The 17118-nt window shown below is 34.7% G+C and overlaps 2 protein-coding genes across 5 annotated transcripts; both read left to right on the top strand.

Moving 5' to 3' along the window:
* The first annotated feature begins 111 nt into the window (after positions 1-111).
* On the top strand, positions 112-4508 carry LOC102613319 (G-type lectin S-receptor-like serine/threonine-protein kinase B120). Of its 3 annotated transcripts, XM_006467870.4 has the most exons (8): positions 113-1690; positions 2291-2389; positions 2484-2722; positions 2866-3076; positions 3208-3445; positions 3552-3699; positions 3803-4066; positions 4282-4508. In XM_006467870.4, the coding sequence occupies exons 1-8, from the start codon at positions 370-372 to the stop codon at positions 4294-4296; spliced, it is 2535 nt and encodes an 844-aa protein (XP_006467933.2). In that variant the 5' UTR covers positions 113-369; the 3' UTR covers positions 4297-4508. The 3 variants fall into 3 exon arrangements, with proteins under 3 accessions (XP_006467934.2, XP_006467933.2, XP_006467932.2); XM_006467871.3 differs by lacking the exon at positions 4282-4508 and having other exon boundaries at positions 112-1690; positions 2866-3055; positions 3803-4263; XM_006467869.3 differs by lacking the exon at positions 4282-4508 and having other exon boundaries at positions 114-1690; positions 3803-4263.
* A 6453-nt stretch (positions 4509-10961) lies between these two features.
* LOC102614004 (receptor-like serine/threonine-protein kinase SD1-8) lies at positions 10962-17118 on the top strand. Of its 2 annotated transcripts, none has more exons than XM_052434811.1 (7): positions 10962-12391; positions 15239-15376; positions 15487-15674; positions 15774-15984; positions 16093-16330; positions 16416-16566; positions 16685-17118. In XM_052434811.1, the coding sequence occupies exons 1-7, from the start codon at positions 11038-11040 to the stop codon at positions 16991-16993; spliced, it is 2589 nt and encodes an 862-aa protein (XP_052290771.1). In that variant the 5' UTR covers positions 10962-11037; the 3' UTR covers positions 16994-17118. The 2 variants fall into 2 exon arrangements, with proteins under 2 accessions (XP_052290771.1, XP_052290772.1); XM_052434812.1 differs by having other exon boundaries at positions 12200-12391; positions 15223-15376.

Here is a 17118-nt window from a genome sequence, read left to right as displayed (position 1 = left end):
TGGGATCCACTTGGTCAATGGTTTACGTTTATCATACGACCTATTGCATTATGGGGGGAATAATAATTTTCGGACCTTTACAAAAAGATGTCTCGAAACGTTGTCAACAATAGCATGTGTTATTCAATTTTCTTGACCGGTAACTACACCGAAACCAAACAAGAATATGTGATTTTCACAACTTGCTTGCTGCTTACACTCAAATTGAGGTTTTTAAGTCTTAATTCTCTTCTCGTCTCTCTCAAGGTCAGCCAGCCAGTAATTCGGCGTATCTTCCTTTGAATTTTATACGTTCTTACACTTTCATTACTCCTTCATCTCTTATCCGTTTTCTCATGAATCTCAGCATTATTTGTCAGAGATTTTAATATGGACATTATCAGCAACAGCAAGCACCCTGTTAGTGTTATTCTTCTTTCATTCTTTCTTATTGTATGTTCACTTGCTCATTTTGGCCGTGCAGTCAATACAATTACAAAAGGCCAGTCGATCAGAGATGGTGAAAGCTTGATTTCCAACGGCGAAATCTTTGAGCTGGGGTTTTTCAGCCCTGAAAATTCTAGTCTAAGGTATGTGGGTATATGGTATCACCAGATTGATGAAAAAGCTGTTGTTTGGGTTGCAAACAGAAACAGGCCAATTTCTGATGAAAGGGGAACTCTGACAATTGGTAATGATGGCAATTTGATGGTTTTAAATGGGAATAGCATTGCGGTTTGGTCATCTAATGCTTCAGTTGTGTCAAACAACACGGCAGCACTACTCGAGGATGATGGAAATCTTATACTTACCAACAGCGAGGACATTGGTAATCTTGGTAAGGCCTACTGGCAGAGTTTTAATCATCCAACGGATACGCATCTTCCAGGCATGAGAGTTGGGGTAAATTCCGCATTGGGAGAGAACCGTGTTTTCACTTCCTGGAAATCTGCCAGTGATCCTTCTCCCGGAAACTTCACAATGGGAGTTGATCCCCAGGGTTCGCCGCAGATTGTGATTTGGGAGCAGCTAAAAAGGCGGTGGAGAAGCGGCCAATGGAATTCAGTCATATTCACCGGAGTTCCAACCATGGCTACTCTAACTAGTTTTTTATTTGGCTTCAAGCTATCTCCCAGGGAATCAGATGGAAGCATGTATTTTACATATGTCCCAGCAAATGCATCTTATTTGTTGAGGTTCAGAATTGGCTGGGATGGGAATGAGGAGCAGCTAAGGTGGGATGGTAGTGCAAAGAAGTGGTCTGTGATACAAAAGCAGCCTGCAGATGATTGCGAGCTTTATAATTTCTGTGGGAATTTTGGGATCTGTAATGCATTGGGTTCTACCAAATGCACTTGTATGGAAGGATTTGTACCAAAACATTTTGAGCAATGGAGGATGGGAAATTGGTCAGCTGGGTGTATTAGGAGGACTCAATTGCAGTGCCAGAGGAATCGTAGTGAAGCAGGGGAAAGTGGAGGAGAAGATGGGTTTAAAGTGTTTAAGAATGTCAAGTTGCCGGATTTTGCAGACGTAGTGTCGGTGGGCCAGGAAACTTGCAAAGACAAGTGTCTGCAGAATTGTTCTTGTAATGCATACGCAGACATTCCTGGGATTGGGTGCATGTTATGGAGAGGGGAATTGATTGATGTTAAGAGTTTTGAGAAAGGTGGCAATTTACTGCATGTTCGTCTTCCAGATTCTGAGTTAGGTAAGTTAATTTTTCTTCTGTGGCTGAATTGGTTTTAATTGGTCTTTATTTTCTATCTTTTCTCTGGAGAGAATTTTAGATCACCTGCCCAGTTGATGTGCATAATCTTCATATTTGCTTGATCAGTTTGTGTTGCGAATGTTGAAATCATTTTGAGGGATACCTTTTGTTTTTTAATTGAAAATGAATAGTATGAACCATTTAACACTATGGCTGCAAAATTTCATCCCTAGATGATAAGGATTTAATGGAGGTTTTTGATCTCAAAAATGATCATCAGAAACAAGAGTAGCCTCATTTAAGTTGCTATTTAGGCTACGAGTCCTCAATTAATCTCTATTGAATTGGAAACTAGTTAAGAAAATGTATCTCGAAAATGCTCTCGAGTCTGCTGAATTTACTGCCACTTGAAATCTTGAATTTATCCCATTCGTAATAACCATAACATGCTCAAATGTATTTGCTTTGTTCCAGCTATAAAGTAGAAATGCTACTTGTGTGTCCTGTTGATTCATGAATTATTGCTTCTCCAGTTAACTCTTATTTTTTCCCTTTAGATACAAATATCAACTGAAATTCATTAACAACTCTTAAATATAGGTGGCAGGAGTAAAATATCCAATGCTGTGATAGCTATAATTGTCGTGATAGGAGCACTCTTACTAGGCGCATCTGTATGGCTCTTGTGGAGGTTCAGAGGTAGGGACTTTTTGCTCCTCTCTTAATTGGGAAATAGAATTTGAATACAAAAGGAGTTTTGAAGAAAATCGTGTTTCTTTCTTTTTCTCTGTAGCCTTGTGCAAAGATTCTACAATTTCATGTTGCAAGAACAATGATACTCAATTAATAGATATGAGCAAGGGCCAAGAAATCTCAACAGATTTTTCTGGACCGTCTGACATGGTTGTGGATGGAAGTCAAGTAAATGGAACAGACCTAGCAATGTTCAATTTTAATACTATAGCAGTCGCGACAAACTACTTTTCAGAAGGAAACAAACTTGGGCGGGGGGGATTTGGTCCTGTCCACAAGGTAATGTTTGATTTGAAAATGCTGCAATCAGTAAGTTTGTGAACTGAAATGTACTAAAGAAGAAAGCTTAACTTTTATTTCTAGTGATTTTGTGAACTGAAATGTACTAAAGAAGAAAGCTTAACTTTTATTTCTATTACCAGGGGAAGCTTCCCGAGGGACAAGATATAGCTGTAAAGAGGCTTTCAAGAAAATCTGGCCAAGGCTTAGAGGAGTTTAAAAACGAGATTATACTGATTGCTAAACTACAACACCGAAATCTTGTTAGACTACTGGGCTGCTGCATTCAAGGCGAAGAAAAGATGCTGATTTATGAATACATGCCAAACAAAAGTTTGGATTTGTTTATCTTTGGCATGTTTTTTAATCTTATCACAGAGTTAGAATTTGCTATTCATGACTAAAATGATTATATTAGCCTTTATGAATTTCATCAAGCATTAGTATTGATGTTTGTTGGCATTTTCTGATAATTATTGTGGCAGACCCGGCAAAGCAAGCACTACTAGACTGGACAAAACGCTTCGCAATTATTGAAGGGATTGCAAGGGGTCTACTTTATCTGCATCGAGATTCAAGACTTAGAATAATTCATCGAGATCTAAAGGCCAGCAACATTCTGCTGGATGAAGATATGAATCCGAAGATTTCAGACTTTGGGATGGCCCGAATATTTGGCTTTAACCAAAATGAAGCAAATACAAATAGAGTTGTTGGCACATAGTAAGTATGACATGTTCACATAAGTACACAACACAAGCCCACTGGAATTCCAACTCAAGCAACTAGTTTACTAATACGAATTTGACACCTTTTTCTTACAATGCAGTGGCTATATGGCTCCTGAATATGCAATGGAAGGCCTATTCTCAGTAAAGTCAGATGTATATAGCTTTGGGGTATTGTTACTAGAGATTGTGAGCGGCAGGAGGAACACTAGCTTCCGTTTAGAAGAAAACTCCAGCCTTATCGAACATGTAAGCAGATTGATTTACTTTCTAGTAAACCTACTGCATATGATTTTCATAATTTGTAATCAGAGGTTTGTGACAGTAAAATGAAAATTTGGAATTATTTCAGGTATGGAATCTTTGGAATGAAGGCAAAGCAATGGAGCTTGTTGATCCAAATATCCGGGATTCAAGTTCTCAAAATCAGGTGTTGAGATGCATACATGTGGGAATGCTATGTGTGCAAGATTCTGCAATGTATAGACCAACAATGGCATCCGTGGTGCTAATGCTTGAGAGTGAAACTCTAACACTTCCGGTGCCCAGACAACCAACATTTACTTCAATGAGAAGCTCTGTAGATGGTGATCATTTTATGGAAGCTCATGATACTGTATCCTCAAATGATTTGACAGTAACTATGGTAGTGGGGAGATAGAATTCAAAACAAAAAACTCACATATTCTTTTCAAAATTAATACTGATATGCTGTTTTATACATCAGGATTCAATATGTATAGTGTTCATGAGATTTTGTATTTATTAGCTTTTCTCTCTATTCGAATACAAATTACAGTGGTCTTTCATTAACTTATGTGGCCATAATAGAGAGAATTTTCATAAGAAAGAAAAGGGGCAAGTATTTGAGTTAAAAGAAGCATTGAGCTGGATTGATGCAGATACATGCAACCATCAACTTTGATCATATGACTCATATTAGAGTGGGTTGCTGTGACGACTAGCGAAGGCCTTCAAGGATTTGGGCAATGTAATTGGATAACTCATACTCCTTTGTTCTGATCGGCTTTTACTACTTAATTAGACTTTTATTTAAATTTTATATTTATTTCCTTCTCAAATTGAGTTTCCGAAACTTTTAGAATTTTTTTTTTTTTTGGTTTAGATAACAGGTCCCAGATTCTTCCTCTACAACCGCGATTACTTTGTCTTCATGATCTCATCCTTACTTTATGCTCTTATGCTTCAAGCTCATATATCTTCATGACTTATTGCTGATGTCATGCTACTTACTCTTAGAGCATTTCTAAAAGGCTCTATAAATTTTACCCTTCAAATATTTATTTGCTTACTTATGTGGCAAATAGAAGGGTAAAAAAAATATCATATTCTCCAAAAAAAACTCTTCAAATAGAAATAACTTAATATTATTTTAATCAAATAATTATTTTTTTAAAGAAAAAATCAATAGCAATTAAAGCACTTTTATCTTTTTCTCCAATTAAAAGTAATAAAATATAAATTGAAGAGGGAGAAATCAACTTTCCAAATTTGAAGAAAGAGAATCATTTCTTATTTGAAAAATCTTAATTGGAATGTCTTTTGGAGCCTTAAATATTGAGGTGTCTCTTCAAATAATTAATAAAATCTTATTTGATGAGCCTTTTGGTGATGCTCTTATATGTTCATGAAATCTTACTTATGTCATGCTTATTACATGCATGCTTTCTTGTTTTCATATATTCATGACATCTTGCATATGTCATGGTTCTTACATACATGCTTTCTTTCATGATAACAATATATATATGGACTCGCCTATCGTGCAACAGTGGCACCATGCCACCACTTTTGTCTTTTCTGTGTAAAATTTCATGAAACCCTTTCACTTATTCTTATTTGAATTTTGCTTCACAAATATTAAGTTCATTTCTCCCAAACCCGTGAATCCTTCAACGGCCGGTCAACGGCAAATCGGCTCATCCGGTGGCTGTGGTTGGCCAGAAAAGACAGAAGGAATTATGGAGAACAAAACTCAAGTGGTGGCGTAACCGGAAACTGGAGAAACCGCGGCAAATTGAAGTGGGGATTCTGTGACTTTTCACGGCTTCGATCGACAGCTTTCCGAATGCTTTACGGCGACAAGGATGGCATGGAGATGACCGGCGTCGCACGAGCTTCCGATCGGTACCAACCTTGGCCGGTGGAGTTTCCGGAAACGGAAACAAAATTCGGGTTGGGTTCGCGGGTCGGGTTGACCCAGTTATTTTTGTGACAAGGATGGCGTGGAGATGACCGGCGTCGCACGATCTTCCGATCGGTACTAACCTTGGCCGGTGGCGTTGACGGAAATGGAAACGAAATTCGGGTCGGGTTCGCCGGTGTTTGTGATAAAGAGAGGGGTATTGTGATCAAGGTGTAATATAGAAGAAAAATGTATAAATAACAAATAGTATAAGGTGCTAATTATAATGTTTATATGGATGCAATAGAAATTAATTTAATATTTATGAGGTAAAGTTTAAATAAAAATAAATGAAAGGGGTTCAATGAAATTTTACAACACAGCTGGCACAAAAGACAAAACCAGTGGTACCGTACCACGGTGGTACCATAGCTGGATCCTATATATATATAAGATTTCATAAAGATTTTACTATTTATTTGAAAAACTACATCGACAAAAAGAGTTATTAAAGATAGAGAAGTATTTTCTTATTTGGAGAGTTTTTTGGAGTCTTTAATTTAGTATTATATGATTTTTTATCTCATAATTCATGAAGAGAGAAAAACGTTATAATTGTTATTACTTTTATAAAGAAAAAAAGTTTGTTTAAAATAATATATAGTTATTTTTATTTGAAGACTTTTTTAGGAGATGATATCTTTTTTTATTTTTCTATTTACCACATAAATAAAAAAATAAGTATATGAAGAGTTAAATTAAAAGAATCTTTTGGTGATACTCTTAGGATACCTAAAATTGTATTTAAAATAGAGAGCTATTGATGTATAGAGGGTAAAGGCAAATAGCTAAGAGAAAAAAAAATTCGTTGTAATTCTCATTGAATAGTAAAAAGTTACTCTTTCTATTTCTGTGGACATAAAAAGCGTTGAATCATGTAAATTCTTTGTGTTTTGTTTCTTATATCATTTATTTAATTTTTTTAGTTAACTAAAAATTAGCATCAACATATATGTATTATTATTAATAGTAATTGGAGATGTAGGGCTACTGTCATGATCGAACCCAAACCTGGAAAGATATTGTCCGATGTTAAGGCCCGCACGGTTTGTTCCTAGGGCGCCCATACACCGCAAAACATGTTTTGTCAATTAAGGTGTATATCACCCCTTATAAACCCAGCATCTCTCTCGTGTTTTGCTTAGGGTGTTACATATAACCTCTCTTAGGGACTCAGCGTCCTCACTGAGGTTTGGCCCATCATCGCTCAAGAAGACACCCGGAGCTGCTCTGATACCATCTGTCTTGACCCAACCTAGACATGCCAAAATATTGTTTGTTTTGGGCCTTAACAAGGCTCGCACAATTTTATTCATGGAGCGCTCGTACACCCCAAAATGTACTTTACCAATTAAAATATAAATCACCCCTTACAAATCCAATAACTCTCCCATACTTTGTCGATGGTGTTATAGCTACAATTTTTGTCCTACAAAAATTTGATAGTCATCCTCCACTCAAATGTAAAGAATTAACTATTACCACCAAAATAACTTCATTACGAGCAGATCGCCACATGCCAACTCAAGATAATGTCGGGACTTTGATAAAATTTCGGGATCACTTTTTTAATTAATAAAATTTTACCACGAAGATTTTATAATTAGTTTTTTAATTTTTAATTTTTTTTAATGTAAAGTTGATGACTAAAAAGTATATCGTTAGCATAAAATATTTCACGTGTCATTATTGACGTTGAATACTAAACACTTACAAGATTAGAATATAAAATTATAATTTTGCCAACGTATACGGCCCGTTAGAAACAGGTGTATCAGAGCATGCGTGTCAGCACAGCACTTCTCACTGGCTCAGTGGGCCGTGCTTGCCCAGCATTTTTTAATTTGGGTTTGATTCAATTGAAAAAAAAAAAAAAAATTTGAACTTAGACACCAATGAGTGTCGAACAGAAGCTCCGCCCAGCGGCAGCACCTTTATTTTATATGTTTTTTAAAAATAAATTAATGCTTTTGTTGTTTATGTAATGTATAAAACAGTTTAAATCTATTGATCTTTCAAACATCCATTTTTTATAAAATTTTTATTAAAATAAAATAAAATAAAATAAGACAAATTACATTATTTTTAATTAATTTTTTTAGAAATATATTAATACATTGAGTTGAAAGATACTAAAAAAATTCGTACATTTGCATAACATTATCAATAATAACAAGAAAACTTAACAATCATCTTCGCACAATGATAATACCATTCAATTCAAATTTGATTAATAACTTAAAATCAATTTGTAATTTAAAATAACATAATATTGATTAATAATTAAAATTCAATTAAATAGAAATGGAGCAAAACATTTTTTTATTTAATGTTTTTCATTCCAAATTCATTTATTCAAATCAAAGGTAGTAGTTTATTTTAATTAAAATTAAGACATAAAAATTTAAGTGTATTTTCTTTTGGCATTTTTTGTGTGCCATGATTTGGTATGTCTCCATTCGTGTCGTGCTTTTATGTCTTATATGCTTAAATATCTAAACTCAGCCCAGCCCATATACGCGCCTTTCTGAAGCATGCTTGTACTATACAAATGTTTGTCATGCTTTGTGGTTCTCGGTCATTGGCCATATATATATGCTCGGTCTTTTTTTTGTAAAGGACATGCTATTGAACTGTATGATTTTATAGTAAATTGAATACTGACTCCATTAAATCATATGACTTAACTATGCGTCCGCATAAAAAAAAAAGAGAACACATGCGTTTGATAATCTCTCTCTCTCTCATAGTTATTTTCTAATTAGGGCATCCCTATTTTATTAAAGTGAAGATGTTACTAAAATAGAAATAAGTACATATTTCATTATATTAAAGATTATATATTTTTTGTTTGTTATTTTACTAAATCTATATTTTTTTTTAATTTGTTGGTCACATCTTTATTCAGTTAAAATGAGGATATCCTCATTAAATCATCATCATCATATAAATGAGGATATCTTCGCTTTGTTATAGTTAGGATGCTACAAAAATTTAAAAAAAAAAAACATATTTTAGTACCTTAGAAATTATGTTCTTTTATATGTTAGTGCATTAAAAATTATATCTTTTTATCTATTAATGACATCCTCACTTAATTAAAATGAAGAGGTCGCCATTAGATAAAAGTTCTAGATAATGTATATGTATATATACAATGCCCAATGACCTAAAAAAAAATATTAATGTTTAGATAGTTTTACATTAGAATCCGGATATATTTATACTTAATTGTCACATCCAAAACTTTTAATTACAAATTAAAAGAATTGGGCTTTCCAACTAGAATTATAGCCCGTAGATATTAACATTAATTTAATCTTTAAATGGCCCACAAACTCGCCACTCGACACGTAGCCCATTAGGTGCATAGATTTGAAATCCAGCCGTATATAAAATTTTATTTGCCTTTTCGCATTTGGGGTAGAATATATATAGTGAGGGTTAATAATTGTAAATGAAGTTTGATAAATTTTTTAAATTTATATATTTATTATTGTTCAAAATCTTTTTCATATTACAGTTGAATGGGCCTACAAGCTGTCTCCGACCAACTCTACATGATGTAGAACTTCATACATGCAAGGCGCATATATTTTTATTTAATTTGCAAGTCTAATAAGCAATTATTGTTTATTACGCAAATTGATGGATACAGGAAAGTAATCGACCATATAAATTATTAAACATCTCTAACTCAATCAAACCGCAACCCAATTCAGGTCAAATTTTGATTAAAATATAACATCTTTGAATTTGAACCTGCCAGAAAAGGGTGATCAATTCTTAGTTTCTTGGCAACAAGCATCAGGACGAGGTCAGAGTTGAAATTCGAATGTTTTAGACCAGGATTCAAAGTGGATACGTAATTATAATCTAAACTAGAGAAAAAGAAATAGATACATTTGAAGAAAAATTGGGACTTCAATGGAAGTTAGGCTCAAAGAGCCTTAGACTGCGTTTACTTTAACGATTGTCACTTAATGGTATTGCCATGAGGATGAACCATTTTCCACAGAAGTTTCGTCATGAGAATAACAGGCCGTGGACTAACATGAAATTGGATTGTATTATTTGCATGAAAAATTCCGCTGCCTGCATCAGAGAATCGACGAGGACGTTTATGAATAATCCAATGAAACTGGGCGGTAAATGAAGCCAGGTGCTAACAAATTGAAATGCCAAAATCGGGTATTGCTATGATTTGTAGTTTGAAACTGGTATCAGCAAACTTCACCGTATGGTAGCCAGAACTTCCAATGTGAATGAATTGCGTCATGTCCAGATTTTATTTCAAAGTTTATGTATATTGGTAGATCATCTAAGAATGGAAATGGGGTTCACGGGTCCCATTGAATTGAAAAATACAATGGCTTGCGTTTCACGCTTAACCAAGTCTTTGAAAGCAACCTTTTGATTTATTTTTAAAAGTGGGAATTTTGTTCTCATGTCTTTTTGTATCGAAATTATATTATTTGTCTATACTTATCAAGGTCAGGACTGTCGTGATTATTTTGTCTCTTCCCCACTTCACTATTTACTGGGTAATTATTTATCACTATTGTGTAATAATTTAATTAACGATGCATTGCAAAACTCCTGTTCTGTTCATGCAAATCAGACCAGAAGCACGGCTTGATTTTGTAGAGGACGGTGGAACCTTACTATAAATAGGCCACCATCCATTATAAACTACGCACTTTGACTTGGAACACTTTTTTGAGAGAAATAGGAATTGAAGAAAAGCTTATTACTTACATTCATAATTAATCTTTTTTTTTAATAAATATTTTTTAATTTTTTACTGATTATTTCTTATCTAATTAAAATAAATTATATAAATTTAGAATAATCTATTATTATTTTCATATTTTTTGTACCTAATATTGCTTTCAAATTATAATGTGAAATATGTGTAATTAAAGCCAATGATCAACATTAAAAAATTCCTCACCCACAGAATTTTTTAATTTGTGTGTAGGGTAATAACAAGATTGCAGAAGAAATGAAAAATAAGTAAAATACTATTTTGAATTTTAACATTAAAAGGATTAACTAAAAAATTAGAAGTGTATTAAAAAAAAGATATTTTCTAAAATATAATTAAATATAATTTAAAAATAAACATGGCCTGATGAAATGAATGAAGTGCTACAGTTAGATAGGATTCCAATTCGACCTACCAGCCCAAGTTAAAAAGCCCAACATTATCCCACGCCAAACATGTGCTTCATGTCCACGTAATTCCAGTTGCCGGTAACTCTTGGCGGCTTTTTAAGCGTACATTCAAAGCAAAAATTCAGAAGACAAAGACTTGGTAAATAAGAAAGTCGCGGCAGCGTCATGAGGCTCTACTTTCCTCTCCTATCGAACAACAACAAATGTCTTCAACAGGATTAAGCCAAATTAAAATTACCCTTAAATGTTTCGTCATAGAGAGAAGAGAAACCTCAGTGAAGAACATGATCATGAATGATATAACAAGCCACCCTTGTTACACAAATCTTTTCTTAATTATCTTCATTTTGTTTCCAACAATTGCCATCTCTGTAGACACCTTAACAGCAACCCAAAATCTCACAAACGGAAAAACCCTTGTCTCCTCCGATGATGTATTTGAGCTTGGATTCTTCTCACCAGGCAGTTCAGGCAAATGGTACATCGGTATATGGTACAAGAACATTGCTCAGAGGACATATGTGTGGGTTGCTAACAGAGACAACCCACTTGCAAACTCCTCAGGAGTTCTCAGAATCATCAATCAAAGAATTGGCCTTTTTGATGGATCACAGAATCTTGTCTGGTCATCCAATCAAACCAAGGCTACCAACCCAGTTGCACAATTGCAAGACTCTGGAAACTTCGTGCTAAAAGAAGCTGGTAGTGATGAGATTCTCTGGCAAAGCTTTGATTATCCAACTGATACTCTGTTGCCACAAATGAAGATTGGGTGGGATCTAAAAACAGGTTTTGAATGGTACCTAACGTCGTGGAAAAGCACAGATGATCCTTCAACAGGTGACAACTCTTTCAAGCTTGATTTTCATGGATTCCCAGAAGGGTTTTTGTGGAATAAACAAGAGAGGAAATATCGCAGCGGGCCCTGGAATGGTGTAAGATTCAGTGGCGTCCCAGAAATGAAGCCGATAGAAGGCATCAACTTTGAATTTTTTATAGATCAAGATCATGACGTTTATTATTCATTTTTTATTGAAAATAAGAACCTATTCTCGAGGTTAATTGTCTCTCCAGATGGGTTTCTTCAAAGATTCACATGGATTGAAGCGAACAAAATATGGAATCCGTTTTGGTACGCACCAAAAGATCAGTGTGACAATTACGGCGAGTGTGGTCCATTTGGCATCTGTGACACTAACGCTTCTCCAGTTTGCCAGTGCATGAGAGGATTCGAGCCTAAAGATCCTCAAGCCTGGAGTTTGAGAGATGGGTCAGGTGGGTGTGTTAGAAAAACAGAGTTGCAATGCTCGGAAGACAAATTTTTACAATTGAAAAACATGAAGTTGCCGGACACTACGACGTCGTTTGTTGACTATAATATGACGCTCAAAGAATGTGAAGCTTTTTGTTCGAGGAATTGTTCTTGTACAGCTTATGCCAACACGAATATTACTGGAGGCACAGGTTGTGTGACTTGGACTGGTGAGCTCAAGGACATAAGGAAATATGCTGAAGGTGGCCAAGATCTATACGTTAGATTGGCTGCTTCTGATATTGGTACGTATGCTGAATTCTTACATTAACTCCATCTTATTCGAACTTTTTTTTTTTTCCATGATCACAACTCATAACCATGGAGCATGAAAAGTCCGTTGGGTAGATGAATAGACACAGGGTTTGGTCAGCGCCGTTAGAGGAATTTTAAGCCTATAGCTAAGAGGGCTGCATAAGAGTCTAGTTTGGATTCGGACTCCTTAAGCTTTGGCATTCCAATAGGAAAAGACCCCAAACGTGGCAGGGCCTAGTTCTTGGCCCTTGTTGTCCCTTCGAAATGGGAGTTACGTGGGACAGTGCTGCAATTGCTTTGTTAATTTCTTCAAACAGTGATTTTTTAATTAACATGGAGGCTTTTTGGCCGTCCATCTTAGGTATACGCATAGCGTGATTGAACGTTAGTGGGCACCGGTGATATGCTTAGGGCTGAGACAGAGGATATTAGTGTCCATCCATCAAACAGGTGTCTAACTGTCTATGATCCACGAGCCTTTTGTACGAATCGCACGTGGGGGTCCCATCGTAGTTAGATTTTGATCAGATGTTGGTAAGGTTGTCTGTGGTGGCTAAAAAGTTCCCTCGGTTTAAATTAAGAAAAATACTAAGCTGACAGAAAGTTGAGAGAAAGCCGAGAGAAATAACAAACAAAAAGGTAGAAAAATAATGGGTGGTAAAGCGGGAGAACTAGTCTCTTTCAACTTTCTCTCGGCACCACTCTTAAATTAAATCCATGTTCCTAATTCTCATTCATCCTTGAATGATTGCGTGATGTATGTATACTCCACAAAGTCCAACTAAAAGTAAATTAAGTTTCGTCGGGGCCCACAAAAAAATCTTGGGGTAAAAGGTTTTCAGGGCCGACAATTTTGACTTGGCGAACGTATTGGGCCGGGCCTAATTATTCTTTGACTAGTGCATAGAGATTGTTGTCTCAAATAGTGCTCCCACCAAAGAGGTTTTTCCAATAAAGTCAAGTCTTCCGATTTGAGGAGGACGAAAACGCAGATACAAGGAATTATTTGAATATATATATATATATATATATATAGAGAGAGAGAGAGAGAGAAAAAGTCGGGTTAAAACTTTGCTTCCGGTGTTGCTTCAACATTCTGGACTTGAACTTGTACATTACCTCAAAGGGCGTTGATGCCAACAGTAGTACTCCATTATTTTCTTGAGTCTTCCTTTGTATTTTGTTCTTTATTTGTTTGGGAAGAGCGTTAGCAGTAAAAAAAAAAAATACAGATAAAAAAATTCAATATATCGAAATTTGTTTTTTTTAATATTTCAGTGATATCTCATGTCTTTATTAGGGAAGGATTATAAATATATTTAAAGAAGATTAAGATGATAGCCTACTAAAATCAACCTGTCCTTATTATTATTTTAAAACTTAGGTGAATATGGGTACAAATTGCATTCTTATTGGTTATATATATTATGGCATGGCTTGAATATTATAGAGTAATACGAAAATTTTCAAAAATTTTATCTTAAAATTTTATTATAAATGATGTGGAATTCATCAAATAAATAGTGAAACAATGTAATTAATTCATTTAAAATAAAAATTTAGAATATTTACCATTTCTCAGTGCTCTAAATTCTAAAGACTCAAAAATCAAAATTGAGTGCTCATAAAATAATAAACGAAAATACTTTCAATTAGCTTGAATTAGGATCATGATGTTTTCGGTACCTATAATTTGTAGGTTTTTACTTTCTATATACACTTTCAGTTTTCATAGTTTTGAATCATAAATTTAGGCGTCTTTTAACATTTTCCATTTAGCACATGCGATCTTGTGGAAAATTTATTCTCATATTAGGTCCACAAGCTGAGCTTGATATTCAACTTAATGTTCCAATCACAGAGTTTTAACTCTCTAATTGCTTTCATAAAGTGGAACATTACGAGCACAAGTTCAAACAACAGTCCCATCCCATGTCAAATCCCACCCTTTAGATTATAATCTTGCAAGATTAGGCGATAATCCGATGAGCCACACCTTTGAAATCCGTGGTGCCTTTGGAGGTGCGTTATGTTTGGACAAATCTTTATCTATTGGAGTGGAATTCTTTGTGTTCCATTTCTACAATTTACATAGCCCTATAGTTTTCCTGAAGCTTTCATGGTGTATTTATTTATGGGATTGCAGAATGAAAATAAGAAATGAGAATTATTGATAATATTTACTTATTGAAAGATTGAGAATGAAATTAGTGTGGGTTTCACAAATTTTAGAATTGGGGAGTTGAGAATGAGAATGAGGAGTGAATTGATATTCTTACCCTTAGCAAAAATTTAAAATTCTTTTTTATCTCATTTAAGTTACTATAACAACAACAACAATAATATTTAATTATTTTTAATAAAAATAATAATCACAGTTATTATAATAAACAATAACAATAATCAACAAAAGGTTATTTAGTAAATTACAACAATCTATTCTAATCTTAATAGAAAGTAAACACATAAATGACAATATATTTTCAATTATGATTCCTACCGCTAAAGCAAACAATTTATTACGATTACCTTTCCTCATTTTGATTCGAATTCATTCCGATTTCATCACATTCTGATTAATGATTAGTAAATGCATTACAAGTGTATTCGCTTTAATTATGTAAAAGCATTAATGAAAATAATATGTGATTTAGGTACATGGAAGTCATGTAGTAGTTCATCATAAATACAATAAAGAATCAACAGTCGCATGCATTAATGATTGAAAAGCAACAGCCTACCTGACACCACTTCACACCAAAAGAAAACCAGTAAGAAATTGCAGTTTTCCAAATGAACTTCTAATTTATAGATTGATTAGAATCTTTTTGTTTCAGGTGATGGAGCAAATGCAACTCCTATTATAATAGGAGTTACTGTTGGCAGTGCCATTCTGATTTTAGGACTTGTTGCCTGTTTTCTTTGGAGAAGGAAGACGTTGCTCGGTAGACAAATAAGGAAGACAGAACCCAGAGGTAACGTCAGGGTATTTTGTCCTTGAAATAAATGAACAAAGAAATGCCGTTATAGTGTTGTACATTCATTGTATATCTAACGCATGTGTTTCTTGCTTTATGCAAATCAGGTCATCCTGAAAGAAGCCAGGATTTACTGTTAAATCAGGTGGTTATTTCAAGTAAGAGGGACTACTCGGCTGACAAAACAGATGACCTCGAATTGCCACTGTTTGATTTTGAAACGATAGTAAGGGCCACAGATAATTTTACTGATTATAATAAACTTGGACAAGGCGGGTTTGGTATTGTTTACAAGGTAATTTAGTTGTTGCAGGTTGCAACATGCTGCCTTTTACTAATAAAATACGCCCAATATGTGCTTATAGAGAAAAAAAAATGTGTTTTGCATTGACAGGGTAGATTGTTAGAAGGCCAAGAAATAGCTGTTAAGAGGCTCTCGAGGAACTCTGGGCAAGGCATCGAAGAATTCAAGAATGAAGTTAGGCTGATTGCAAAGCTTCAGCACAGAAATCTGGTTCGACTTCTAGGTTGCTGCGTTGAGATGGATGAAAAGATGCTCGTTTATGAGTACATGGAAAACAGGAGCCTGGATTCTGTTATATTCGGTTAGTCCTTCTTAGTACTTTAATAAGCCAAATCAGGCTTTCTTTAGTCAACGTAGATATGGTTATTCTGACTCAACGGTACTTATATTTCCAGTTAAAATTTTTCAGATAAAGCTAGGAGCTCCATATTAAACTGGCAAAGGCGTTTCAACATTATTTGTGGGATTGCTCGAGGACTACTATATCTTCACCAAGATTCTAGGTTTAGAATTATCCATAGGGATCTCAAAGCAAGCAATATTTTGCTTGATAAAGAAATGACTCCCAAAATATCAGATTTTGGAATGGCTAGAATATTTGGAGGAGATCAAACTGAACAAAATACTAAGAGAGTTGTCGGAACATAGTAAGTACTACAAATAATAATTTTTTCTTTCAATTAATACGATTATAATAGATTATAATTTCCTTGACACTTTTGTGAAATACAGTGGTTATATGTCTCCTGAATATGCAATGGATGGACTCTTCTCAGTGAAATCTGATGTTTTTAGTTTCGGTGTCTTATTATTGGAGACAGTAAGTGGTAAGAAGAACAGAGGATTCTATCACTCAAACAATGAACTTAACCTGCTTGGACATGTGAGTACACAAGTGATTAATTCTTCCTCCAAAGATTATTATTTATCGTTAGCGATCATATTTTCGTATGATTGAATCAACGATTCTTGGCAAAAACTAAAATTGGTAGTATTTGCAGGTGTGGAGACTATGGAAGGAAGGAAAGGTGTTGGAAATGGTAGATTCATCAGTGGATAATTATCCTGCAAATGAAGTTCTGAGATGCATACATGTCGGCCTCTTATGTGTCCAAGAGAATGCTGAAGAAAGGCCAACTATGGCATCTGTAGTTTTGATGTTGAGTAGTGAAACTGCAACCATGCCCCAGCCTAAAACCCCTGGATTTTGCCTAGGGAGAAATCCCATTGAAACTGATTCATCTTCAAGTAAGCATGATGAAACATTTACAGTGAATCAGGTCACAGTTACAATGTTAAATGCCAGGTAGTGAAAAAAAAGGTATTACCTCATCTACAAAGCTGTATATTGCAGTATCCTCTGGAATTTTGTTTGTATATCTTGATCTGAGATTTTTGTTACAACTTCAATTCATGGATCCTTTGTTAATTGTTA

Source organism: Citrus sinensis, chromosome 2 (assembly GCF_022201045.2).
Source record: "Citrus sinensis cultivar Valencia sweet orange chromosome 2, DVS_A1.0, whole genome shotgun sequence".
NCBI classification, from domain to species: Eukaryota; Viridiplantae; Streptophyta; class Magnoliopsida; order Sapindales; family Rutaceae; genus Citrus; species Citrus sinensis.
This window is presented reverse-complemented; position numbering and strand designations above follow the sequence as displayed.